General features: G+C 38.9%; 1 protein-coding gene across 1 annotated transcript in view; it reads right to left on the bottom strand.

Annotated features, from left to right (window-relative positions):
• The window catches only part of anos1b (anosmin 1b), a 152,428-nt gene that overhangs the window by 4,888 nt on the left and 119,957 nt on the right, over nucleotides 1-27,583 (bottom strand). Inside the window, exons 8-11 of the mRNA XM_043702467.1 lie at nucleotides 16,269-16,404; nucleotides 15,055-15,210; nucleotides 12,527-12,621; nucleotides 907-1,078 (exon numbers count right to left, since the gene is read on the bottom strand). Coding sequence (XP_043558402.1) covers nucleotides 907-1,078; nucleotides 12,527-12,621; nucleotides 15,055-15,210; nucleotides 16,269-16,404 — 559 coding nt within the window. The remainder of the gene's footprint in view (nucleotides 1-906; nucleotides 1,079-12,526; nucleotides 12,622-15,054; nucleotides 15,211-16,268; nucleotides 16,405-27,583) is intronic.

Genomic DNA, 27,583 nt, shown 5'->3' with positions numbered 1-27,583 from the left:
GCTGAAATGTGTGATAATATATTCACCTTGAAGCTCTTACGTCACCTCTTACTGATTTACCAATCACCTATCGTGCATTTGGATACGACCACAACCAACATTGCTTGAGAGTATTCTCTGAGTAACAATTTGATAGGTTGTGAAGTTGGCCAAGAGTAGTTTCCCATGTTTCCATTTGTCCTGTGGTTTGTCCTATTCTCTTTGCCTCTCCTTAGAGTTTATATAGCTGGCTACTTTTGATAGGAGTCAGCATGCAATCATAGCATTAAGTTGCCCTATAACAGTATGGGTCAGATCAAGTTTTGTATTTGCAACATTAGAAAATGTGTGCACCAAGATGAAAGTGGAGTGATTCAGATTACTGATTGTATTCTGCTCTGGGTCTGGTAACACTGTGAATCGGTTCCACTTTAGAGAGGTGGTTCTTTGAGAATTGGTTAAACCAGACAGAACCTGGTTATTTTCTTGTCACAGTGCTTGAGTATATTAATTCACCTTGTTGCAGCGCAGAAAGCAAATGTACTCTCCCTGGGATGGTTGAAATTTAAATAGACATAAAATCTGTCTGGCGTTATTAATACTGTGTAATACTCACAATAGATTTTCCTCTCCACGCTACACCCTAGTTATCCAATGGGCTAAAAAACAGGAAAGTGTGCCACGGTATCTCTGTTTTAAACTGTATGTGTGGAATTAAGCTGCTGTAACAGTTTGAATTTAGATTCTGCATAAAATGGTACATTAACTCGCCTAAGATTTTTTACAGTGGAAGGTTGATGCTCGAAGTTGAAATCTGCTACATGCAGTGGATAAAGAATGAAGATTAAACAAACTATTTCACCAAAACATTTAGACAAAAAAATGCCTCACAACTATCATGGTGCACAATCTTTTCACCCCACTCACCATTACGTGCACAAAGCAGACGTTTCAGAACTTTGACTTTAATTGAATTGCTGCAGTGAGGAGTTGTAACATAGGTCACAGCTTGTCTTGTCTGCCCCTGGAGAACGATGGGTTCCACAGTCACCTTATACTCACAAGCAAATAAAAGACCAGTGATAACGAAGTGTGTGCCCTGCAGGGTGTAAATAAGTTGCAAGGTGAAGACTAATGCTTTGTTTTCCTAGTTATATTGAACAATGGGCACAAAGAGAAGCAATGAATAAAGCTGAACCATGTCTAATCAATAACACAGGAAATGTAAAAGAAAGCAGTCCTTGCTCTGGCTACATTGTTAAGTTTCTCATACATGAATTGTTAGTTTCAATAATTTTAAACACATAGATGATCTCAACTACAGGTTACACTGACATTTAGCTTTCTCGGAAAAGAACCAAGTTTGTGCGTTTAACATCTGCATCAAGCAAGGCGCCAAATGATAAAACAACTTGTATTATGAAATTTGGAGATGAAAGATAAGTTGAGTCTAAAGGACCTCCAAAATCTAAAAATGCAAAGCTGTTATAATCGACTTTAATTTATCTAAAAGTTACATTGTTTTTCTTTCCAACAAATAAACTGCAAAGAATGTATGTGTTCAAAACTTTTTCAGTAACAATTTCTTACTGAAATTGCCATTACTTTAAATTATTTTAAAATGTGTTTTAGACATCAAATCAAAGTAGTTGGACTCAAACCACAAGTTTATAAAGTTCATACTATTAAAAATGTCTTCAGATTAGCTTTTATTCTAACCAATTTGACCTGGTTACAGATTCAGATAGAAAAATACTTCAAAGTGAAAAGCAGTCTTTTTTTGAAGGGATTAGGAAAACAATTATCGATTTGTAGCTGGACCACAGGGCAGTTCGAGTTTTTGAGTTCAGGGGAAGGTATCAGTGGCAGAAGGGTCCAACATAAATCAGAAAAATGACCTGCAGCATCTCCCTTTCTCTTTGCCAGTGACCAATGTAAATGAAGCACCTTCCAACCAATCCTCCTACTGAATAAAGCATGTTGCTGGAGATGGTAAGGGAAGAGAGCGAGCTAAACATATTGGGTGGGAAAAGAATGGAAACCCAGTAGAAATCTGAACATTCCTGAAATGGTCACCATTAACATATAAATATAGAAAATGGAAGCAGGACGGGTTATTTGGTTTGTCAAGCCTGCTGCACCATTTACTATAATCCAACTCAGTACCCTGCTCCTGCTTTCTTCCTATACCCTTTGATTCCTTTAGCTTTCAGGACCATAGCTAACTCTTCCTTGAAACATTCCATGTTTTGACCACAGCTACTTTCTACTTGCAGAGAATTCACAAATTCACTAATCTTTCTCCTCATCTCAGGACTAAATGCATTCCTTGTAGCCTTACTATAACCCTTGGTTCTGGACTCCCTAGCCATCAGAAACATCCTTCCTGCATTTATCCGTCTGGTCCTGTTAGAATTTTATAAGATTCTATGAGTTTACCACCTCCTCCCAATATTCTTCTAAACTCCGGTGAATATAAACCAAATCGATCCAGTCTCACTTCATACATCAGTCCTGCCATTCCCAGGAATCAGGGAGCCTTGATTGCACTCCCTCCATAGTCAAAACATCTTTCCTCAACTAAACAGACCAAAACTGCACAGAAAACTCCAGACATCTTGACCCACAAATTTAATTGAACTTTTTGAGGAAGTGGCAGAGGGATGATAGATGAGGGTAGGGCAGTGGATGTAGTTTACATGGGCTTTGCTAAAGCATTTGATAAAAAGGACCCTCATGGTAGACTGGTCCAGAAGATTAAATCACATGGGATCCATTGAAAACTGCTTTTTTGGATATTGGTCATAGAAGAAACATGATATTTGTGGAGGGTTGTTGTCTGTGACCAGTTGTGTTCCAAAAGAATCACTGCTGGATCTTGTGTTTGTAATATATATAAATGATTTGGGGATGGAAATGTAGTTGGTCCGATTAGTAAGCTTAGGAGAAATTGAGGATTGCAGGTGTTGGAGATCAGAGTCAAAAGAAATTGAGGATTGCAGGTGTTGGAGATCAGAGTCAAAACGTGTGGCGCTGGAAAAGCACAAGTCAGGCTGCCTGATCTGATTAGTAAGTTTGCAGATGACACAAAAATTGGTGGAGCTGTGGATACTGAGGAAGGTTTCAAAGTTTATAGCAGGATATAGATCAGTTGGAAAGTTAGATGGAGAAATGAGTTTACAGACAAGTGTGAGGTGATATATTTTGGGAACTCAAATCGAAGAGACAAGTCTGGATGCAGGTTTGCTCGCTGACCTGGAAGGTTCATTTTCAGATGTTTTGTTACCATGCTAAGTAACAGCTTCAGTAAGCCTCCAGACGAAGCACTGCTGATGATTCTTGCTTTCTATTTATATGTTTGGGTTTCTTTGGGTTGGTGATGTCATTTCCTGCAGTGATGTCATTTCCTGTTCTTTTTCCCAGGGGGTGATAAATCGGGTCCAAGTCAATGTGTTTGTTGATATAGTTCTGGTTGGAATGTCATGCATCTAGGAATTCTCGTGCGTGTTTCTGTTTGGCTTGTCCTAGGATGGATGCGTTGTCCCAGTTGAAGTGGTGTCCTTCCTCATCTGTATGTAAGGATATTAGTGAGAGAGGGTCATGTTGTTTTGTGGCTAGTAGATGTTCATGTATCCTGGAGAATTCCTAGAAGCATAGCATTCCAACTGGAACTCTATCAACAAACACATTGACTTGGACCCGATTTACCACCCCCTGAGACAAAGAACAGGAAAGGACATCACCATGGGCCATGACATCACCACAGGAAATGACATCACTGCAGGAAATGACACTACCAACCCAAAGAAACCCAAAATATAGATAGAAAGCAGGAATCATCAGCAATGTTTCATCCGGAGGCTCACTGAAGATGTTACCCAGTATGGTGACAAAACGTCTGAAAATGAACCTTCCAGCTCAGCAAGCAAACCTACATTCAGGACCTCAACCTGAGCTACAAATCTTCTCAAAACTCACTAAGAAAAAAGTATACAGTAAATGGCAGGACCCTTGGGAGCACTGATATATGGCAGGATCTTGGGGTGCAACTCCATAGCTCCTTGAAATTGGCAACACAAATGGATAAGGTGGTAAAGAAGGCATAAGGTATGCTTGCCTTAATTGGTCAGGGTACTCAGTATAAAATTTGACAAGTCATGTTGCAACTGCATCAGACTTTAGTTAGGTTTCATTTGGAATTTTGTGCGTGGTTCTAGTTGCCACATGAAAGGAAGGATGTGAGACTTCTAACAGGGTGAAAAAGAGGTTTAGCAGAATGTTGCCTGGCTTAGAATGTATTAGCTAAAAGGAGAGATTGGATTGTTTTTGCTGGAATGTCAAAGGCTGAGAGGGTGACCTAATAAATGTACAGGTATATGAAATTGAGAGACATGGATAGGGTGGATAGTATTTTCCCAGGGTGGAAATTTCAAGTACAAAGAGGCATACGTTTAGAATGAGAGGGGGAGAGTTTAAAGGAAATATGCAAGGAAAGTTTTTTTCTAAACACAGAGGGTGTTAAGTGCCTGGAATGCACTACCAGGGGAGGCAGTAGAAGCAGATACCTTAGTAAGGTTTAAGAGGCATTTAGACAAACACATGGACAGGCAGGGAATAGAGGGGTATGGACCATGTTCAGTCAGATGGAATTAGTTTAGAATGGCATCATGGTCTGTTCCTGTGCTGTGCTGTTCTATTATGAATAGTTGGGGTCCAAGTACTGATCCTTTAGGTAATTTTTACTGAAGTGCATTCTTACTTTGCTAATCTCATATTGGCTTTCCCAAGATTCTTAATGAATCACATACATTAAAATGATATATAAGCCGAAGTTCTGCACTTTTAACTTCACACAATAAGTTTCTTTTATCGATTGTGGATGTTGTGATTGTCACATCGGCAATGACAATTAGAACTATCAACATTTTCCTTCATCACTGATCAATTTTCTGGCCCTCAAAATCTACTAGACCACTTACACTAACGTTGTTCCCTATTCTCAGGATTGTTCCAACTGATAATATCTAACATTGACCTTGTCATAAACTGCAGTGTGTGCTTATTTCAATAACTACTGGTGCTCCATTCAGCAACTCCCTTATGAAATGGAAGTGATGTGAATTAAAAGTTCAGCTTTTTTAAAAAAAAACAAGAATGGCTGAAAAATGCTTTTGCAGGTCAGGGAGAAGAAAGCAAGTAGCTGAAAGTTTGGTATGATGAGCTGACTGCCAATGGATAGACTCCCTTTAACTTGGGGCAGAGTTTGAAACATGTCTTCAATAAATACTGACGAGTTAGATGAGGGTGCTGAATATATCTTCATGGTACCTTACAGCATGGAAACAGACAATTCAGTCCAATTAGTCTACACCGACCATGTTCCCAAATTAAACTAGTTCTACTTACCTTAATTTGGCCCATATCCCTCCAAACCTTTCCTATTCATTTACTTATCAAAATATCTTTTAAATACTCCATCTGCACTTGCATCTGCCACTTCCTCTGGCAGAGAAAGTGAGGGCTGCAGATGCTGGAGATCAGAGCTGAAAATGCCTGAAGAAGGGCTTATGCCCGAAACGTCGATTCTCCTGTTCCTTGGATGCTGCCTGACCTGCTGCGCTTTTCCAGCAACACATTTTCAGCACTTCCTCTGGCAGTTCATTTCACACATGAACTACTCTATGTGTTAAAAAAAGTTGCCCCATATAGCCTTTTAAAATCTTCTCTCACTTTAAAAATATGTCGCCCCACTCTGGAGAAAAGACCCTTGTTATTCACCTTGTATGTGTTTATCATGATTTTGTAAAGAGCTGAAAAATGTGTTGCTGGAAAAGCGCAGCAAAAAGATGATTTTATAAACCTCTATAAAGGTCAGCTCTCAAATTTCTCTGCTCCAATGAAAAAAAACCCAGCCTATTTTTATAACCTTCCATTCCCAGCAACATCCTGGTAAATCTTTTCTCAACCCTCTCCACCTTCCCATAACAAAGCGACCAGAAATACACACAATACTCCAGAAGTGGCCTCACCAAAGTCCTGCACAATCTCAACATGATGTCCCAACTCCTATACTCAAAGGTCTGAGCAATGAAGGCAATTGTTTTGCAGAGTCATGGCAAGATGAAGTCATTGCGGTGTTTTTTAAATAAGTGTTTCTTGTGGGGCTAAATCTTAAGTTCTTTTGGCTAAGTGTCCATTTCATCAAGTTTTTTTGGAAGGATTCTCACCCGACAGGGTGGCTCACTGTATCTTTTCTTTCACTTACAGAATGTGGGCATTGTTGGCTGGCCAACATTTTACTGTCTGTCCCTAGTTGCCCTTGAGAAGGTGATGGTGAGCTACCTTCTTGGACTGCTGTAGGTGAACCTACAATGCTGTTAGTTGCAGGATTTTGACTCAATCTTGTCCAACTTGCCTCATTAACTACCTAACCACATCTATGGCATGCCCCTCATCAGATTCTAATCCCACCTTACCATGGACTGTTCTCATTCACTAATGAGGCAGGTGATGGCCTAGTGGTATTATTGCCAGACCAGGAAACTCAGCTAATGCTCTAGGGACCCAGGTTCAAATCCCACCATGGCAGATAATGGAATTTGAATTAAATGTTTTTAAAAAATCAGGAATTAAGGATCTGGTGGCCATGAAACTACTGTCAATTGTCAGAAAAACCCATCAGGTTCACTAATGAAAACCTGCCATCATCTGGTCTGTCTACACATGACTCCAAACCCATAGCAAGATGATGGACTCTCAACTGCCCTCTGAAATGGTTTAGTAAGCCACTCATTTCAGGAGCAGCTAGGGACAGGCAATAAATGCTGACCAGCCAACGATGCCCAAGTCCCATGAATGAATTAAAAAAAACACAAATTACCAACAACCCTGGTAGCAGCACCATCTTCAGAAGGTTAATGTGCACCTGGACAGGCACTTTGTCTACTGAGCTGCCCAGCACCACTTATGACAGATGTAGCAGACAACTAAAGCTTGGCATCCCGCTTTGTGGGCAAAAGCAAGGGGGTCCCATTTGATAAATTGGTGCAGAGGTGGGATGTCCTTCTCTCAAAAGGATGTCAATGGAGGTCATGACACCAAACCATGCCAGCGTAGTCTGAGGTTGTCACCCAGGTCAGTGCAGTCTCTGCTGTCTGGAGGAATGCCCAGCAATGTAAGTGGGTCAATGTCCTTCTGCATTCTTCTCGTGTAAGTACCACCATCTTCTCTTCAATACCTCACACTCACTCAATTTTTGGAACTGTATCAACCTCTCACCAAGGCGCATGATCTACCACTCTCACAACTGCCTGCAATATTTGCCAACTGACTCTCACTCACTTCAAACACTGACACCTTCTTGTACTGCCTATTCACTTGCATGTGACCCCCACCCCACCATTTGCACCAAAACATCTGTTCTACCATTTTCCATTTGCCTTAATACTTGTCTCTCCTTCCAGGAGGGAAAAGCAGTCCACAGTAGGCAGGAAAGAGTCAAGAGGGGTGGTGAACTGCCCTGACAGTCAGCTTGTCACCCCTTAACTGAGAGCATCCTGACTTTGACAGTTCCAAGCAGCTAACTAACTGGAGGTCTGCCCTTGGCTTACTGTGCCAGAACCCACGACTGAAAGCTACCTCTGTTGACTTGACTCTCTGGCATCTCTGGCTGAGAAGGCAAAGCATAAAAGCAGAGAAAAGGCAAGGCATTAAGGCAATCCATGCCAGTATGCTGTGGGCATCCAGATAGGCTCAAAGTGAATGAGCATTATAACAGCCAAGAGCCCAGATATGCAGTCTGGTCCAGATGATGATTTGGCTGTGTAACCTGAGTGCACAGTGCCCTTGCCACAGTATTGCAATGGTAGTTGCCATTATTTCCTGAGGTGCAGCATTGAAGTGCAGAAGTATACTTTAAGTAGATTGGAGACATGCCAAAAGAATGACTACAGGCTGGCAAACATCAGATGCCAATGCCCGTGGAAGTGCGATGCACCTGGCCATGGGTCATTCTCCGAGATATTCTTGCCTTGTGTCCAACATTGAGGTTCTTTGGAGCAATGAACTGAAGTGGCCAGGTCCATGCTCTAACTTCCATCTGAACAGTTCAATATATCTACTTTGCTCTGTGGATTAGATATATTAGTGAGGTGTGATGTGTAGTTAATACGGTTATCAATGAGCAACAATCCTCCTCAATAGGCAGCACATACCCTCCTCATAAGAATCTTGCCTTGACATCCAGCAATTGTATAAAAGATGCAGTGAGTTGCTCCTGATGTCAAAATAGACCTCGCTGGACCTCTCGTGTGAATCTGCCACATTTTTGATCACAGCCCACATTGTCTAGGCCCTTACAGGATTCTACTCAATGTTTTCCTTATCTCAGCAGACTGTTAATATTATTTAGAAGCTCGATGGGACCAATAACATACATGCTACCTCCTCAACCTCAAAAACAATATAGCAGTTTGCCTGTATATGTGGCTGAAGAATACAATTGGAAAAAGTGGCATTTTTCACTTAACATTGAAGCCAGTGACCTGCATTACTAAATAATTTACTTCACCAGATCGCTAACTCCTCTGTCAGCATGAGAATGATTGATGCTTATCCCATGTTTGTTAAATCGTGTTGTATGATAGGTTTCAACGAACAGGCAGCTCATCTGTACTTTATTATAAACAGATGCCAACTTCAAACATATTATATGAGTAACATTACTGCCTGCAGTTTCATTGTAAATCATGAAAAAGCCAATGCTTTTGATAAATATCCAACCAGGAACTACCCCTACACAACGTTCAAAACACTGCAAAGCAAAATTAACTACTATTTTTCTAAAAATTCTGGTGTTTCCCACATTTCTGCCAATAAATTATGAGAACCCTCATAATTCAAGGGACTTTTTTCCCTTGATGCAATCTGTCAAATAGATTGACATTTAATGATACTTGTCTTCAGAAGAAATATTACACCTTGATTCATAGGCAAAACATTCAGGGGAAAAGAAAGAGAAGGTCAACTAGATGAGACAAATAGGGATTGATTGAAGTCCAACTAAACATTTGTACTGGAATTTATTGAAGGGTCAGTCACAATACTCTACATGGGAAAACCACAACTAAAATAGATTTTACTTCGTCTATTTCTACATTGGCTGAAGATGCTTTGTAAAGTAAAAGTTAAAAAGCACACAACATCAGGTTAGAGTCCAACTGGTTTATCTGGAAGCACTAGTTTTCGAAGCGTTGCTTCTCCATCACCTGAAGAAGTGCTTCCAAATAAACCTGTTGGACTATAACCTGATGTTGTGTGATTTTTAACTTCATCCACCTCAGTCCAATACTGGCTCCTCCAAATCATGCGTAAAGTAACTTTTAGTTAAAGTGCTGAAAGAAAATTATACTCATTATCACAAGTGTATTCACAACTTTCACAATTCATATGCAAGCAAGTCACGGAGTCAGAGAGTCATACAGCGCTGAAAGACCCTTAGGCCCATCAAATATGCACTGACAGTAACTATCACTAAAGACACGCCAATTCCAATTGCCTGCATTTGTCCCATTTCCTTGAATGTTATGATATTTCAAGTGCTCATCCAAATATATTTTAAAGGTAGTAAAATTTCTAGTCTCCACTACCTTCCCAGACTCCCACCATCCTCTGAGTGAAAAAGTTTTTTTCTCCTGGCCCTTATCCTAAAACTATGGCCCCTTGCGATTAACCCCTCAACCGAAGGGAACAGCTGCTCCCGACTCACCCTATCCATAACCCTCATAATCTTATTCACCTCAGTCATGTTTCCCCTACAGCTTTCTCTGCTATAAAGAAAACAATACAATCCTATCTAGCTTCTGCTTATAGCTCAATTGCTCCATCCTGGTGAACCTCCTCTGTACCTCCTCTAGTGCTAACACAATCCTTCCTGCAGTGAGGTGACCAAACTGCACATAGTGCTCCATCTGAGGCCTAACTAATGTTCTGTATGACTCCAAAAATGTCTCTTCCCTCTTATATTCTATGCCATGACTGATGAAAGCAAGTGTCCCACATGCCTTCTTAACTATCCTATTCATATGCTTTGACGATTTCAAGGATCTGTGAATAATTACTCCAAGATCCTTCTGTTCCTATAGGCTATCCAGTGTCCTGCCATTCATTAAACACTCCCTCATCTTATTTCTTCTTCCAAACTGCATCACCTCACATTTATTAGGGTTAAATACCATCTGCCCCTGGTCTGTCCAATTGACCAACCATTTATATCTTCCTGTAACGTACAACCATCTCTTCACTATTAACCACTCTATCAATCTTGATGTCATTTCCAAACTTGCTTCATATTCCCATCTATTTAACAAACAATAAGGGTCCCAGTACCGATCCTTGTATGACACTGCCGGACACCAGGCTCCAGTCACTCAAACAGCCTTCTACTATTACCCTTTGTATTATGACGCCAGTTTCTGATCCATCACACCAAGTTTTCATGAATTTCATGTGCTTTAAATTTCTCAGTCAGTCTCTCATGTCAAAAACTTTGCTAAAATCCATATAAACTACATCAACTGAACTTCCCTCAACCACACACTTGATCAAATTTTTGAAAAATTCTAACAAATTTGTTAGACGTGATCTCCCTGCTGACTATCTCTAATTAACCCAGGCCTTTCCAAGTAGATATTAATTCTCTCCTTCAGAATTCTCACCAATAGTTCCCCTACTACTGTTGTGAGACTCACAGGTCTGAAATATTCTGGTTCATGTCTACCATCCTTCTTGAAAAGTGGAACCACATCAACCACCCTCCACTATGAACAGAACCAGTGAGCTATATAACAATGCCGTGTGCACTCTTCTCAGCAAAAACAAAAAGCACTAATTCACAAAACTCCTGTTGAGAAAACAAATGGCTCTTTGGACAATCCATAAAAGCTTCAATTAGATCATTAAGGTATCAATAACTGAAGCTTTAAATACTTCACACCTATTAACTTGGTTCAAATAAACTCAGACATTAACAGAAACGACCGAAGAAATAACAACGTATTAGAAATCTTGAAACTGTCAATCAAGCAAAATTAACAATTCACTTCACTTGTGAAAAAGATGCATTGTTGAGCTAATGTTTTTATTGTTCTGAACTCTCAGTCAAGCCTGTGTAATGGGGAGAAATGGAAATCAAAATGGCATAAATCCAGATCCTGAACTATTCTAGCCTCAGTTTTATTTAGCAGGCAACATGTCAGTGAACATTGACTAAAGGAATCAAAGGACATTATTATTTAGTATATTGGCCAAAGTCATGCTGTATGTTTCAGAAATTCTTTCAGTAGTGTTAGGAGAAGGGGTAAATGTAGGGGAATGGGTCTGGGTGGGTTGCGCTTCGGTGGGTCGGTGTGGACTTGTTGGGCTGAAGGGCCTGTTTCCACACTGTAAGTAATCTAATCTAATCAAATGCAGTACTCTGTCCAGATAGAACATTTTTATAAATTACATTCACATTGTTTCTCTCTTCACAAATGATGGACAGAATCTTTCATGCTTGAAAGGCATCAGGACTAGAGGTGGAAGTGAACAATTATTCAGGATATGGTGCATGAGAATCTCATCATCTCTAGACTTTGCCCAAATTAAGTTCTGGGTGGGAAAGCCCAAGATCCATCGACATAAACTGCTAAATTAACTTAAGGACCTTATCCCACCTGATCTACAATTATTTCAGCACTGGGGTATGTGGGGTGAGAAAGAGCTAGCCTATCAGTCTGGTGAACCAGTGAAAGTAGGTTATTAGTTTGTGTGTGTGTGTGTGTGTGTGTTGGAGGTGGAGTTGGCGTTCAACCTTCATTCATCTGTACACATTCAAGGGATCCTACTTGGGGCAGGTCAGTGGCCACCAAGCACCAGCCCATCTGCCCATCTGACCACTCCTTTGCCATTCTCCCAGTGGCCTCCACACTGCAAACAACACTTGACTTTCATGTTGTTCCTCCATCCTGACAGTCCACGACAGTGTTGTATCAGCAGTAGCCACGGTCTCTGTTGTGCTACTATCAGGTTCTGCAGCTGCTGACCTCTGACTGCAGCTGTCTGATTGCTAGAAGATCCAACAGACATTCGTATTTTAATAGGCTGTGGATTCCCTATTCTGAACTTTCCACTTCTGTACTTAGTCTTAAAGTGGGAAAGTACTTCCCATTATGTTTTCAAAATTTCCTGTTGTAATCATAAATGAATGTTTTGTTTTCTCTGGTACAAAATAAACATGTTTAAATCAATGTAAAATACATAATTAAGCCAATCAGAAACTACATAAGACACAAGATTCATTTTGAAATGTTATTTGGTTCTAAAAATGTTTTTGTAACAAATGAAGTATGTGGAGATTGATGTTGCAAATCTAACTCATTTAATATGAAGTTAAGTACTGATGAGACAATGTGGTTTTAATAAGAACATTTATTTGAATAAATATATTTTTTAAAAATGTCATACAATCTGTTTTTACATTACTTAGAATCTAAGCAGATTCATTTCTAACCTTTACAGTTGCATGTCGCTGTATTTGTGAATTGTTCTTGGCACAGGATTCTGGTACCCATGTTAATAGGTAGAGATTGTGATCCTTAAGACTTTCTGGTGGAACAAAGGAAAAATAATTACATTACAGACACATCGTTGCAAATATTTACAACCAGCTTGTTCTGTTCTTTTTAATGTGGTCTCAGGTGGTTACCAGAATAGGATGATAAATAGCTTACACAGCTAATTGCACACAGCACTCTGTTCACCAACTAGTATATTGAGCTGTTCGTGCTGACATGCAATACGGCCTACTTCACTTTCCACCTGATCTGTTTATGTAAGGGAACACTTTTGTCCATTGGCATTAAAATAATTCAAATAACAAGTTTTTAAAAAATGCACAGTAAATTTTTTTAAAAGTGTGGCTTCACACAAGGGCAAACCTCAAGGAATGCGATTCTACCTGGGTGGCCTCACCACCTTTTTCTTTAAATGAACTGTCAAGAATTAAACTGCCAATCTGAATGTTGACATTCCTTACCACATCTGCACTGATGCACTCTGGAAGCCACACTGCACTGAAACAAAAGAGGAAGCATGAAACATTATTCATTTCAAACCCTCTTTTGATATTAAAACTGATTCCTGTGGTAATATCACTTTAGAGTCCAATTCACTAAAATGAGCTAAGAGTGTACACAAACTGGCAGGATTTTTAACCTCTTGACACTGCAGAAGAACATTATAACATTTGTTAATTTGATTTTCATGAATTTGAAGGCAAACAAGATTCCCAATGGTAAATACCCATCTTCAGCAACTATTGCCTATGTTTCATTCCTGATTCAGGATAGCAGTTTATCCTAAAATTCCAAACTAAATCTTTTAGCTATACAGGTGAATTTTACAAATCGGTAATCAGATGTGGAGGTACCTGTAATGGACTAATTGAAGTGCAACTTGGGGATTTAGAAACTGAATAATTGCAAATTGGATAGGATAGGATAGGATAGGATATGCTCCACCACATGACCTGATTCACAGGCACAGCAAATGCAAAATTATTACTCTTTTTGTGGTTTATGGTACCAGAGTTTATCATATTCAATCTGCATGGCAGGGAAGATCGTAAGTTAACTGCAGACCTCAGGTTAAAAAAAAGTTTAAAAAAATATTTTGGTATTGCTGTTTCACTTCTTGAATAGAATACCACCAAGAATCAGGATGTGATTGGGACCAGATGGAGAATTGTGTGCTACTCAGTGATAAAATTGAAAACCTTGGCTATGATCCATCTAACATACTGAAAACAAAACACAGTAAAAGAACGTGTCGATCAGGTTAGACTATCAAATTGAATTTATTGTGATTTTGTAATGTTTTACACATTGACCTGGAAGTTTGGTTGGTTCAATAAACTAATATACACACCAAAAGCACCACCAATTATCTTTGTTAGGTGGATTCTACATGGAGAATTATTATTGAATAACCAAAAACAACACACCAGACAATTTCAACAATGGCACTAACTTGATTACTTCTGGTTCAAAAATTGTGCTGCCCTTGAATCCCCAATACAACCATATTACACTTGGAGATCCCTGCCTGATCTGCAAAGTACTTGCCTTACATTTTACAGACTTTTCACAGCTCTGACATTGTGTCCTCAACAGTGAACAAAAAAACTTTCCTCTAACCTGGGAAATTTCAGTCCGTCATTCACATTTCCTGCACTATAACTGAACATAAAAAAATATTTTGAATGAAATATCATCTTATGAAATGAAGTTTAAAGATTATCAGAGATTGAAACCCAACAGCAAGCAACATGTCCTCAAATCCCCAATCTCTGAGATCATCACCCAGCCCCAGAAAGACAGATATTTTCCAAAAGGCAGTCAGCAGAAGCCATTTCGAATTGTTATTGTGCTAAGCATAGCTACAAATTAAGTGGAAAGACACAGCATAGATAAATTAAACAGTATGAATTCCAGATCTATCAATTTATTGTATAATTCCACCATTGGCATTATTATGAATTTGCAGCACCACTCAGAATCCTCTGTCCTAATCTATAACATTATTTAGGTAGAACTTTATAAAATCTCTGCTCCTGTCTCGCTAATAGTTGTAAAGCACAACACGAGAAAAATGGGATGGCAGATCCAGTAGGTAGACGATTGATTATAGAGCCATGTGATTAGAAGGTCAAATTTTAACATTAGGACTTTTTGAAAATGATTCACAATTACCAAGTGTAGGAATGCGATGGGACTCTAACATATCTATATATCTTTGTACAAAACTAAACTACCTCTCAGCTATAAAACGTCTGAGATCATGGCTGCTTTGTTTCATAAATTTAGATGCAACTATTTATTAAATTCCAATTAAAGTGAATATTACTATCTGTTTCTAATGTTTCACATATAAAATAGAAAAACAAACTGAGTTAAGTTATATTCAAACAAATACAATTTCTGCTTCCGAGGACTAGATTACACAAATACATTACAGTGAAAACTTTGTTGACTATCATACCTTCTTTTGCTTTCTTCCAATGTACTTTAACTTGTAACTGGTTACCATGGAAATAGGGGACTGCTGCCTCCAGACTTTGAATGTCAAATATCTCATCAAGAGGTGGAAGCTCATTGGACACCGCATCTGAAGCACTACCATGATTTGTTTGGATGTCTAGATAAAGGAACACTAATCAAAAGCAAATTCTTCCCATTCTCCTCTCCCAAACATTGATTTGTGCAGGCATTTGAAATATTTAAATAAAATGTTGCAACTGTTAGAAAATGGCTTGCATTTCAAGCATTGTTCAGAGTTATTTTAAACATCATCTCTCCCCATCCCCCACACAGCATATTTACAGGACTCCCAGACATAAACGTTTGACCCGTATAATAGATCAGAAAACATGACACAGTTCAAAATCTCTTTGTACTTTCTTGGCCAAATTCCCCTTTCTTGGGTTCACCCTCCATACCTCACACTTAAACCAGATGTTTCAGATTCAAAACTTTCTCATACTTCAGTTGCTGAATGCTGCAACAATTACAGGTCACTGATGTGATTACATATTCATCAAGTCCAAAATGTTTACACTACAATTATATATTCTGGCTCTGCCAAGTTAAAGATTAGGTAATAGGACATAAGCTGTTTGCTTCAAACCAATAAAGGTGTTGTGAACCTGTGTTTTATAAATATCTGTATATATCTATGAAGAGATGTGGAATTGGTCAAGTTCACTTTCAGTCACTCAGTAACTAAAACAGCTATTATTGGCAGGCATGAAATATATCAGGAAGGAAGAGGGGTGGTTTTGTGGTCCCAAACTTTGTAGCATTTTGTGACCCTGTGGAGTACTACTGCACTACCCAGTGGAAAAACATGTATTTCTGTCCATAAGTTAGTATGCGAGTGAGATTCTGGTAGACAGGCAGAAGGCTGGAAGAACACAGCAAGGCAGGCCGCATCAGGAGGTGGAGAAGTTGATGTTTCGGGTGTAGCCCTTCTTCAGATTCTGGTCTCGGCCACTCCATCTATGATTAAGCTGGAGCAGAGCTGAATAAAGATGTATTTTCCCACAGAGGAGGAGATTGGAAAATAGACAATACTTTCTGAGACTCACTTTTAATATCTGTTCCAGCTGTATTAGAAGCATTAGAGAGAAACAGAAAGGATTCAGTTCTCTCCCCAATAAGTGTTATCAATAACAGACATGGTTTCATTGCTCTTACCTGTGGAAGGGGTATTAAAAATGAGCAAAGTTTTGCTGCTCTTTAAGCGTTTTTGTCCCCAGTTAGCCACTGCCTGCATTTGCAGCAGATATTGTGTGTTTGGCTGCAAACCTTCAATCTCAACTTCATGCTTGTCCTATAAAAGAAATGCATAATTGAAATGTTATTAACTGTTTAGAACATTATCTTTATGAATGCAAAAGAAATTTCTTGAATGCTACCGAGTTTCTGATGTTTAACAGTACTTTGGTTGATTTCTCTACTGAACCCCATTCTCACGGATCAGGAGACAGGATAATCTAGACAATAATTAAAAAAAACTGCAAAAGCAACACTCAATATGCAAAGAGATACATCGGGATTAAGTGTGAAATCACATTTAATTTGCTTACCTACTCCCCATTCTTCCTCCATTCAGATAATTCAGTTTTACATTGTACCAAATATCCATGCTTAAAGATCAATCTGCAAAGTTCTTTTTCCAGAATTCTTTATGCTTTTGAGTCATAAGTTAGTATGTTGTCAATTGTCAATCACCTTACCTCCAAACCTTCATTGTACTGGAAAGGCAGAATTCAAGTTGGACTTGTGGTAGAAATCATCTATTTTTGTCACCAGGACAATCACTTGATGAAGGAACGTCGCTCCGAAAGCTAGTGTACTTCCAATTAAACCTGTTGGACTATAACCTGGTGTTGTGTGGTTTTTAACCTTGTACACCCCAGTCCGACACCGGCATCTCCAAATCATATCTATTTTTGTCAGTTGTGAGCTTGCCATTTGCCTGAACCATATTATTTTATGGTCAAAAACACCAAGTTACACAAGGTAATTTTGACTAAATTCAGATGTAATACGTTGCTTACTTCAATCAATGCAACTTGGCACAAGTTGTGATGGTGGAGGAAGATTCAATAGTAATTTCTAAAGGGGATTGGATGGATCCTTGCAAGGAAAATAGGCAAAGGAGAGTGGGATTAGTTGGATAGGTCTTGTGTAGGACTGAGACAGACATGATCTCCACCTCTCACTTACTTCTTTCTATGGGAAGAATTCTATGGGTTTCAGGTTCCCCTTGTTAGGGTTAAATCACAGTTGGAAGTCTGCATTGTGGGGGAAAGAGTTCCTTGGGTGTGACTTTTCCTAAATCAACCATTGTGGCCAGAGTTCACTAGTTAAGTGTAGCAGACAAGTTATTTACGCTGGAAGACAAACAGTAAGTCTCTCCACTTCTGAAGAAGAATAAGGCTGCCTTTTCAGCTAAGGAAAAGAGAGAGGGTGCATCTATTTTGAGATTCCCTCTTTCAACACTTTGGAGTTTAAAATAAAAATAGATGAGTAGCCAGTCACTATTGTGGAGTAGTCAGCTGCTTGTGGCTGCAGCTGAAGTTAGGCAGATAGGGATGGCCACTGGGTGCCTGGAGGGCAACTTGAAAATTGGCCATTAGCTTCTGACAATATTCCTCAATAGACCTTCAAACAGTCTCAACGGTATACACTCCCAACAGCACTATCCTGACTCCTGACCCACACCATCCTAGCTCTAGGAAAATGATCCAGAATTCCAGAAAATAGTACATTGGCTGGTGGCATGAAATTCTGTGCCATCCTGCTTCTGTTAATGAAATCCACTGGGACATAAAAATTCAATCCAGTGTTTCTAAAGCTTTCCATTACTCAATCATTCTCTCCAATCACCTTTCATCTCTCGATCGAAAGAGATGTGAAGAAAGAATTTAGAAAAGCGCAGGTAAATGGGAATGGTGGAAACACTGAATCAAATGAAGTGATGAATTTCAAATACAAGCTATTACCATATTAGTTATGCAAAGAAAGGAGCAGAGAGAAGTTGAGAGATAAAAACGAAGTATAAAAATGTAGATAACAGGAGCAGAAGAGTACCCTTGAACCTATTCTGCCAATCAATATTGTGGCTGATCTGATTAGTCCACTTGAGGCAGAAATTTCCAAAGATTCACAACTCTCTGAGAAAATATTTCATCTCAGCTCTGTTTTAAATGAGTGACCCCTTATTTTTAAACAACAACCCATAGATTTAGATTTTCCTGTTACAGGAAAAATCACATTTACCTTGTCAGAATTTTTCATGTTTCAAACAAGCCACCTTTTATTCTCTCACATCTCAGTAGATGCAAGATTAGCTTGTCCAAACTTTCCTCACAAGACATACTATTCTGTGTATTAGCCTAGTAATCCCTTTCTGGACTGTTTACAAAACATTGGCATCTTTCCGTAAATAGGAGGTCCATACTGTGCACGATATTGACTCAACACTGCCTTGCGTATCCTGCTCATTTTATTATCCAATTCCTTAGAAATAAATGAAAACATTATTTTAATTTTCTTAACTATTTGCTGTAACTGCATTCAAACCCTTTGTGATTAATATAGTAGGATTCCCCCTGCACCTCAGAACTCTGCAATCTCTTCCATTTAGACAATAGTAGACATTTTGGATTTTTCCAGATTGTACTCCATTTTGCCAGAATCATGTACATTCAATTAACTCTTTGTAGCATCCTTATGTTCTCTTTACAATTTACTTTCCTACCTGTCTTTGTGTTGGAGTAAGGGAGAAAATAATGAGGTCTATATCAGGGCTACTGTGCTTGTATGTGAATGGAATGGAATACAGTGAATAAGACTGAAGGGTAAAAGGCAAGATTGCCATATGGAATTATAATATTGAGATGCTAACATAGATCTAGCTCAATGAAGGGCAGGACTCTCTAGATACAAATCTTTCAGAAAAGATAGGGAAAGAAGGAAATATGCAGGAATAGTGTATTAGTTAAGAAGAGCATTACAATGCTGGAGAAAGAGGATGTCCAGAGGGTTCAAGGACAGAATTATCTTGGCTAGAGGAACAAAAAGAGTGAAATGAAGTTATTCATTAAATTTATAGACCACAAATTAGTCGAAAGAACGTAGAAGAACAAATCTCCAAGGAAATTACAGAAAGATGCAAACATTAAATAATGGAGAAATGTCCTTATCCAAATGTAGACTGGGCCAATAGTGTAAAGGGCAGAGGGGAGCAAACATTCCCAGATTGTGTTTAGGAAAATCTTTTACAACAGTATGTGTTGAGTCCAACAAGAACACAAGCATTGTTGGACCTGGTCCCTGGAAATGAGACAGGAGATCGATGGTCGTTGAGAGACATTTAGGAGACAGTGATCATTGTATTGTAATGTTTGGGATGACCGTAAAAAAGGAGCAACTGGCCAGCCAGAGTATGATAAATAACTTAGGGAAAGCTGACTTCACGAAGGCAAGAAGGGAGCTGGGCTGGATATGTTACAACAAAAGGGCGGGTGAGAAAAACTGTAGCTAAACAATAGGCACCTTTAAAAAAGTAGTTTGGGCAGAGTCAAGGTATAAAGGAACGGTTAGGCATCCCTGGATGAAAAGGGAGATAGCAATTAAGATAAAGTAAAAGTATGCTTATGATAGGTGTTAGAAAATACAATTGAGAATGAAGAGGAATACTGAAGGTTCAGAGGGGAGGTGAAAACACATATTATAGAAGCAATGAGGGATTATGATAAAAGACTGGTAGTCAACGTAAAGGGAAGTCTCAAAGTCTTCTGTAGGTAAGTAGATATATAAGAATGATAAACGGAGGAGACTGATTACTGACCAAAATGGGAATTTATACATGGAAGTATGGGGCGTGGCTGTGGTATTAAATTAATATTTTGCATCTGTCTTTACCATGGAGTTGATGCTACTCAGCTATGGTGACAAAGGAGGAAACTCTGTCATGAGAAGGATTGAAAATTGGTAAAGAGAAGTATTGGTTAGACAGTTGGTACTTAAAGTTCACAAGGCACTGAAACCAGATGATGTGCATCCAAGGACATTCAAGAAAATAAGACTGGAAATTGCAGGGGCATGAGCCATAATTTTTCAATCTTTTTTTGACCCAAAGGAAGACAGAAGCAAAACATTACAACTTTGTTCAAAAATTCAGTGATAGTGAAACTTCTAGAAACAATTATTCAGGATTGGGGGATTAGTAGTCACATTAAAAGATAGGTTGCTGGTTGCTTAGGAAGAATCAGCATTGGTTTTTAAAAGGGAAATTGTATTTAACTAGCTTGCTGAAAGTTATTTGCAGAGGTAACAGAAAGGGTTGTTGAGGGTAATGCTGTTGATGCAATGTACATGATCTTTCAGAAGGCATTTGATACAGAGCTACACAACTGACTTGTGAGAAGAATTACAGCTTGTAGAACAAAAGGGAGCAGAACAATGTGGATACAAAATTGACTGAGTGACAGGAAACAGAGGGTAATGATCAATGGAAGTTGTTGGGATGGAGGAAGGTTTGTAGTGGAGTTCTCCATGGAATGGTATTGGCACCCTTGCTTTTCCAGATGTATATTCTTTGTCTAGATCTTGATGTTCTAGGAGACAATTTTGAAGTTTACAGATGATACAAAAATGGGCAATTATTGAGAATTGTGATCAGAACAGTGTAGAGCTTCAAAAGTACATTGTCATGTTAGCGGAGTGGCTAGATAGTAGCAGATGAAGTTCTATGCAGAGAAGATGAATTACAAATCCATATTAAAGATAAACTAATTAGCACTGCAAATAATTAAATAAATACAGAACATAGATGAGCAGATCAAGCAGTCTACTGATTTTGTAAAATATAGGAAATTTCTGGAGATTGAGACTGTAAAGAATTGTTAACTGTGGGAAATGTTTATCTCTTCGGGCACTCTGGGCTTAGAGACATTGAACTGTGGGTAATGCACTTCATCACTCAAGGAAAAATTCTGTATAATTTATTAAAAGAGGGCACAATGCTTTAAAACATAAAAGTCATTAAAAAGGTTTGAAGAGTAGATGGGTAAGTAACTTGAATTTAAATACTGTGATTTGTAAAACAATTGATCTACAATCTCGCAAAAGCATTCATCTAGAAAATTAACCTCATAAATGCTTAATAGCAACAGATCTTACAAATTAATCAATATTCTGGAAGAATCTGATTAGCTGGTTAACTAAAATGTCGCAAGGGAATTAACTCTATTGATTTGAGTTCTGCTGCACCACCAAGCTGGATTTGGATGATCAAATTATTATGGAATATTATGCAGTTCATTTATGTGCTTTGTTCAAGGTTGAGTAAGCTTAGATATAATTGTAATTTGGGGATTATTATAAGGAATTCCCTCAAATTATTGATAACAAATTACTTAAAGATGATATGCTTGTCATCTTTATTTCACTTGAAGTGATTGGGTTTTATTATACAAATTAGTCAGTAAACAAACTGAACACAATGCTGCACATTGATCTAATGCAAGCATTGGTTGTATGAGCAATGTCAATGTACATATTGACTGCAAGATTAATTGTAAAATGAAAGGCTGATTCATTCATAACCTACAAAGACTCCAAAAGGAAACAGAATGAAGTTGAAAACTGTGCAAATAAAACAAACCATAGTAAGGAAATAATTTTGCTTTATGCTAGCTAACACTCAAGAATCACTAACTTATTTCAAAAAACTAGTGTTGAATATCTGTTCAAAACATGAAGAGCAAAATAGCCAAAATAAAACTGATCTCTGTCATGGCATTAAATGAAAATAACACAATTACTTATAATTGATCTCTCAATTATGTGCTAGTCAAAATAGGAAAATATTAACCATACTCTGAAATAGGATATGGGAAACAAATTTTCAATGAAGTGATCTTTTACCATGGATCACTGAAGGAAAACTACAATTGTAAAGGAACAAAATCTTATCTTCTATATTGTTGCCAAGACCTGCAGAAATACTGTGATTGTGAAAACCACAAATCAGGATTTCCCCATTTATGATTATAAGTAGATTCAGAAATCCTTGTAGCCTTCATGTTTTGTGACATTTGTTGAAACAGGAGGAAATAACTTGTATATTTTTGATCTAGTACCACTCATCTGCTTCAACTTGCATTAAACTCTCCCCTGAAGATGTGTCAAAAATCATGGCTGATTATCAGAGTGACCCTCCCTCTATGTACACGGAAAACTCGATGATCTGAACGACACACATGGGAGTATTTTGTTCAGATAATCGAATGCCGGATAACACAGTTTAGCCAAGCGTCGGGATCTTGCGATCTTGTTTGGATAATCCAAAATTTGGATAATTGAATGCCGGATAATCGAGGTTCCTCTGTAATCTGGCAAAATACTTAACCTGGTGTGTGGAAAATTACAAGCGTAAAGCTCCATTCACCATCATCTGACAAAGTGGTTTCCAGCTCCCAGACTACTACAGTATTGCTAAATTGTTGCTAAATTACAGGATTGATAAATTCTTTTTTCAACACCTTCTAATTTGACTGAAACAATGAGACTTCTTTTGAACCAGAAATTTAAGATTATCTCTGAATCTTGTGTTTCCTCTCATTTTAACAGAACTACTGCAAAAAACATCAGACTTGACTGACTGTTGCATTTCAACTCTCCCAGCTGACATGGTCAAATAGCATTACAATAGGCGTGAAAACAACATTGCTGTTACTGATAGCTGTGTGATCCTACAAGTTATTCTCATACGTTTATCTTTTTAACAGATGTGCTGCTGAGGTCCTCTGAAATCTTTTTATGGTGCAGTAGGAATACTTGAAGGGCCTTTGAAATACCAAGAAGCATTTTATCAGTTTCCATGTTACATAAAAACTATACTTACAAATGGAATCAGCTCCATTTTTACACATCCCTGATGTCTGGTCACCTGGTAGGCAAGTCACAAGACCTCATTAGTTTCCTCCTGGGTCTCACCATAGTGGCCATGGTTTTGCTGCCTGCATTCTTGTATACTTGAGGCCTTCCACAGCTGGTGGGTACTACAGGAACTGGAAGGCATTTTGGGGAGTGTAACTAATATAAGTCTTGAATGTAGTTGTAAAGAAAGACAGCTCGCTGAAGATATTTTTTTTTACATCTCACAGGGCTCATGTAGGAATGCCAAATTTCAAACAGTTATAACAATTTGTACGAAAGGAGAAACGGGGGTCAACTATTTGGCCAGTTGAATCAGGTTGGCTAATGTGTTACCATGGGGAACTTGTTTGTAAGAGTAAGTGCTTACATATGAAAGTATATTGCTTCTAACAACGTAAATGTGCTACAATACAAGGTTGAATGTTTAACTCACATTTATTGTTAGTGTAGTGTTGGATTGATATTTAATATTGTTTGGAGGTTTTAAATAGTAGTGGAAAATGGATTTATTTCAAGTTTTTTTGTGGAAAAGTCTGTATTGGTTTCTTTCAAATAGATCTTTGAAAGCTCGCTGTGGACATTGGAAATTCTTTGCTAACAAAGCTTCATGTAAATACCATTACTGGTGATAATTGCTTGCCTTGCTGTAGGCCCCGTCTACTGCTGTTTTGAACAGTGACTAATTTGGAGAGCTTGTTTTACCTTGTTGGAATGGAGAGAAACCTTCTAAGAATAAGATGTGTTGGAGGAAAGTTCACAAAGATCAAGTTGCCCAGCTATTCTCTTTCATTTGTGAAAAGAAAGCCCTTTACATCAGTTCATAATGAAATCTATTTCTTCTTTTGAAAGAATGATTGATGATACATCTCAAAACTGTACTTTCTGGGTAAGTTGGGCTACAATACTTCAGAGTCAAGATTAGAGTGGTGCTGGAAAAGCACAGCAGGTCAGGCAGCATCCAAGGAGCAGGAAAATCAACATTTCGGGCAAAAGCCTTTCATCAGGATTGAAGGGCTTTTGCCCGAAATGTTGATTTTCCTGCTCCTCGGATGCTGCCTGACCTGCTGTGCTTTTCCAGCACCACTCTAATCTTGACTACAATGCTTCAGAGACAACCGTGTATAGCTAGTGACTTGACCACACAGGCCTGAGAATGGCCTCATTGTCCAAAGTGGTTATTTTTGTGAAAGCCAACATTTGTAGAGAAATCTTTTTGTTCTTATCGTGAAAAATGTGTGATGTGTTTACATGTAAGTTTTAGAAAATAGAACATAGAACAGAATAGCACAATACACGTCCTTCGGCCCTTGATGTTGTGCTGACTTTTTATCCTACTCTAACATCAAACTAACCTACATACCCTTCATTTTACTATCAATCATGTGTCTCTCCAAGAATCGCTTAAATGTCTCTACCGTATTTCACTCTACTACCATGGTTGGCAGTACATTCCACCACTCTCTGTGTAAAGAACCTATCTCTGACATCTCCCCAAACCTTCCTCCAATCACCTTAAACTTATCCCCCCTTGTGATAGCCATATCGAACCTGGGAAAAGGTCTCTGGCTATCCAGTTTATTTACATCTCTCATCATCTTGTACACCTCTATCAAGTCACCTCTCATTCTTCTTTGCTCCAATGAGAAAAGTCCTAGCTCCCTCAATCTTTCTTCATAAGACATGCCCTCCCGTCCAGGCAGCTTCCTGATAAATCTCCTCTGCACCCTCTTTAAAGTTTCCACATCCTCCCTATAAGGAGACAACCAGAACTGAGCACAATATTCTAGATGTGGTCTAGCCAGGGCATTATAGAGCTGCAGCACCACCACGTGGCTCTTAAACTCAATCCCCCTGTTAACATACCATATGCTTTCTTAACATCCTATCAACTTGAGTGGCAACTTTGAGGGAGCTATGGATGTGAACTCCAAGATCCCTCTGTTCCTCCACATCGCCAAGAATCCTGTCTCTAACCCTGTATTGTGCATTCAAATTCAACCTTCCAAACTGAATCACTTCATACTTTTCCAGGCTGAACTCCATCTGCCATTTATCAGCATTGCTCTGCATCCTGTCAATGATCTGTTACAACCTACAACACCCTCCACACTATGCATAACTCCATCATTTCGTGTTATCGGCAAACTTGCTAACCCACCTTTTCACTTCCTCATCCAAGTCATTTATAAAAATCATGACGAGCAAATGTGCCAGAATAGATACCTGCGGAACACATCTGATCACCAAGCTCCAGGCTGAATATTTTCCATCTAATACCGCCCTCTGTCTTCTGTGGGCCAGCTAATTCTGTATCCAGGCAGCCGAATTTCCCTGTATCCCATGCCTCCTAACTTTCTAAACAAGCCTACCATAGGGAACATTATCAAATGCCCTTGCTAAAATCCAAACACACTGCTCTACCTTCATCAATGTGTTTTGTCACATCCTCAAAGAATTCAATAAAGCTTGTAAGGCATGACCTGCCCCCCACATAGCCATGCTGACTATCTCTAATCAAATTATGCTTTTTCCAAATAATTATAAATCCTGTCTCTCAGAATCTTCTCCAATAATTTTCCCACCAACAAAGTAAGACTGACTGGTCTGTAATTCCCAGAGTTATTCTTATTCCTTTTCTTGAACGAGGGAATAGCATTGCTACCCTCCAATCATCTGGTACTACTCCACTGGACAGTGAAGATGCAAAGATCATCGCTGCAGCAATCTCTTCCCTCGCTTCCCGTAATAACCTTAGGTATATCCTGTCTGGCTCAGGGGACTTATCTATCCTTATGTTTTTCAAACTTGCAAGCACATCCTCCTTCTTAATATCAACCTGTTCGAGCATATTAGCCTGTTTCATGTTGTCCTCACAATCACAAGGTCCCTCTCACGAGTGAATACTGAAACAAAGTATTCATTGAGGACCTCCCCTTGTTTGACTCCAGGCACAAGTTCCCTCCAATATCCCTGATCGGCTCTACCCTCAATCTGTCCTTCCTCTTGTTCCTCAAATAAATGTAAAACAAGGATATTTGGGGATATTTAACAACATAAGCATTTATCTTCATTCCTATTGACAGTATGTATTGTGAGACGGAGGTGGGTATTGCAGATGCTGGAGATTAGAGTCAAGTTTAGAGTGGTGCTGGAAAAGCACAGTAGGTCAGGCAGCATCCAAGGAGCAAGAAAATCGATGTTTCGGGCAAAAGCCCTTCATCAGGAATTTGTTATGTTGCCAAATTATTGAATCTTTATGGTAATGAACTAATAATCATTTATTAAGAAACCTAATTGTTAGATCTTATTATGTATATAACCTGATATAGATATGCTATGTAATTGTTCTTCTTGGTATCTGGAGTTAGTACCTTTATTTTATGTTGTGACCCATGGAAGAGGGGACTCGAGTGATGGTGCACTCCTCCAGCCTTATTTGCAATAGTAGCTATTTGCACATTCAGGATTATATGGCAAGAGATGCTCAATTGAGGGCCATGTGTAGAAGTTTTAAGGCCAGTTATTCTCAAAGATCTGTGGTAGAATGACCCTTTATTAAATGGATTTGAAATCATGGATCTCTCTAATCTACATTTAATACTAAATAATATTCACACTATAAAGGTAGCACATACAGAATGTTTTAATACAAACACAGATATTTCTGGAGAAACTCAGCATGTTGACCAGGATCTGTGGAGCGTTTTGAATCCAATATGTCTTCTCTTCAGAACTGAAACAGGTTGGAAAATGGTCATTTATGACAGAAGTGATGGAGGTTCAAGGGGAACAGATGGTATACAGGACCAGTACAAAAGACAAAAGGGTTGCTAATTGGGTGAAAGAGAAATAGACTTGAAAAATGGATGTAAATTAAGATCTGGCAGAGGGAGAAAATGTGCTGTCTTGGCTGAGACCAAAGCAAACAAGACTAGGCCTGGTTTGGGCGGGGCAGAAGTCGGGGGTTTGCATGTCAGAAAATGTGTGAAAAATGGAAGCGAGACATCATGTAGTCAGCTTTGCAGTTGTGGAATTCAATAAGGAATCCTAGAGGCTGTAAAGTGCTTATGCAGAAAATGCGGTGTTGTTTCTCCAGCATGCACTGTGCTTCATTGGAGCATTGCTATAGGCCCAGGTCAGGAACATTAACATGACAACAAGGAGGTTTATTAAAATGGCAAGCAACTAGGATGTCAGTTCCAAATAGTGGTCACCCAGTCTGCATTTGATCAATCTAAAGGACACCATACTGTGAGCAGTGAAAACAGTAGACTAGAGTCACAGAGTCATAGAGATGTACTGCACGGAAACAGACCCTTCGGTCGAACCCATTCATGCCGACCAGATATCCCAACCCAATCTAGTCCCACCTGCCAGCACCCGGCCCATATCCCTCCAAACCCTTCCTATTCATATACCCATCCAAATGCCTCTTAAATGTTGCAATTATACAGCCTCCACCACATCCTCTGGCAGCTCCTTCCATACACGTACCACCCTCTGCGTGAAAATCTTGCCCCTTAGGTCTCTTTTATATCTTTCCCCTCTCACCCTAA

Source organism: Chiloscyllium plagiosum, chromosome 13 (assembly GCF_004010195.1).
Source record: "Chiloscyllium plagiosum isolate BGI_BamShark_2017 chromosome 13, ASM401019v2, whole genome shotgun sequence".
Taxonomy (NCBI): domain Eukaryota; kingdom Metazoa; phylum Chordata; class Chondrichthyes; order Orectolobiformes; family Hemiscylliidae; genus Chiloscyllium; species Chiloscyllium plagiosum.
The sequence above is the reverse complement of the archived record's forward strand: the minus strand, read 5'-3'. Positions and strand labels throughout refer to the sequence as shown.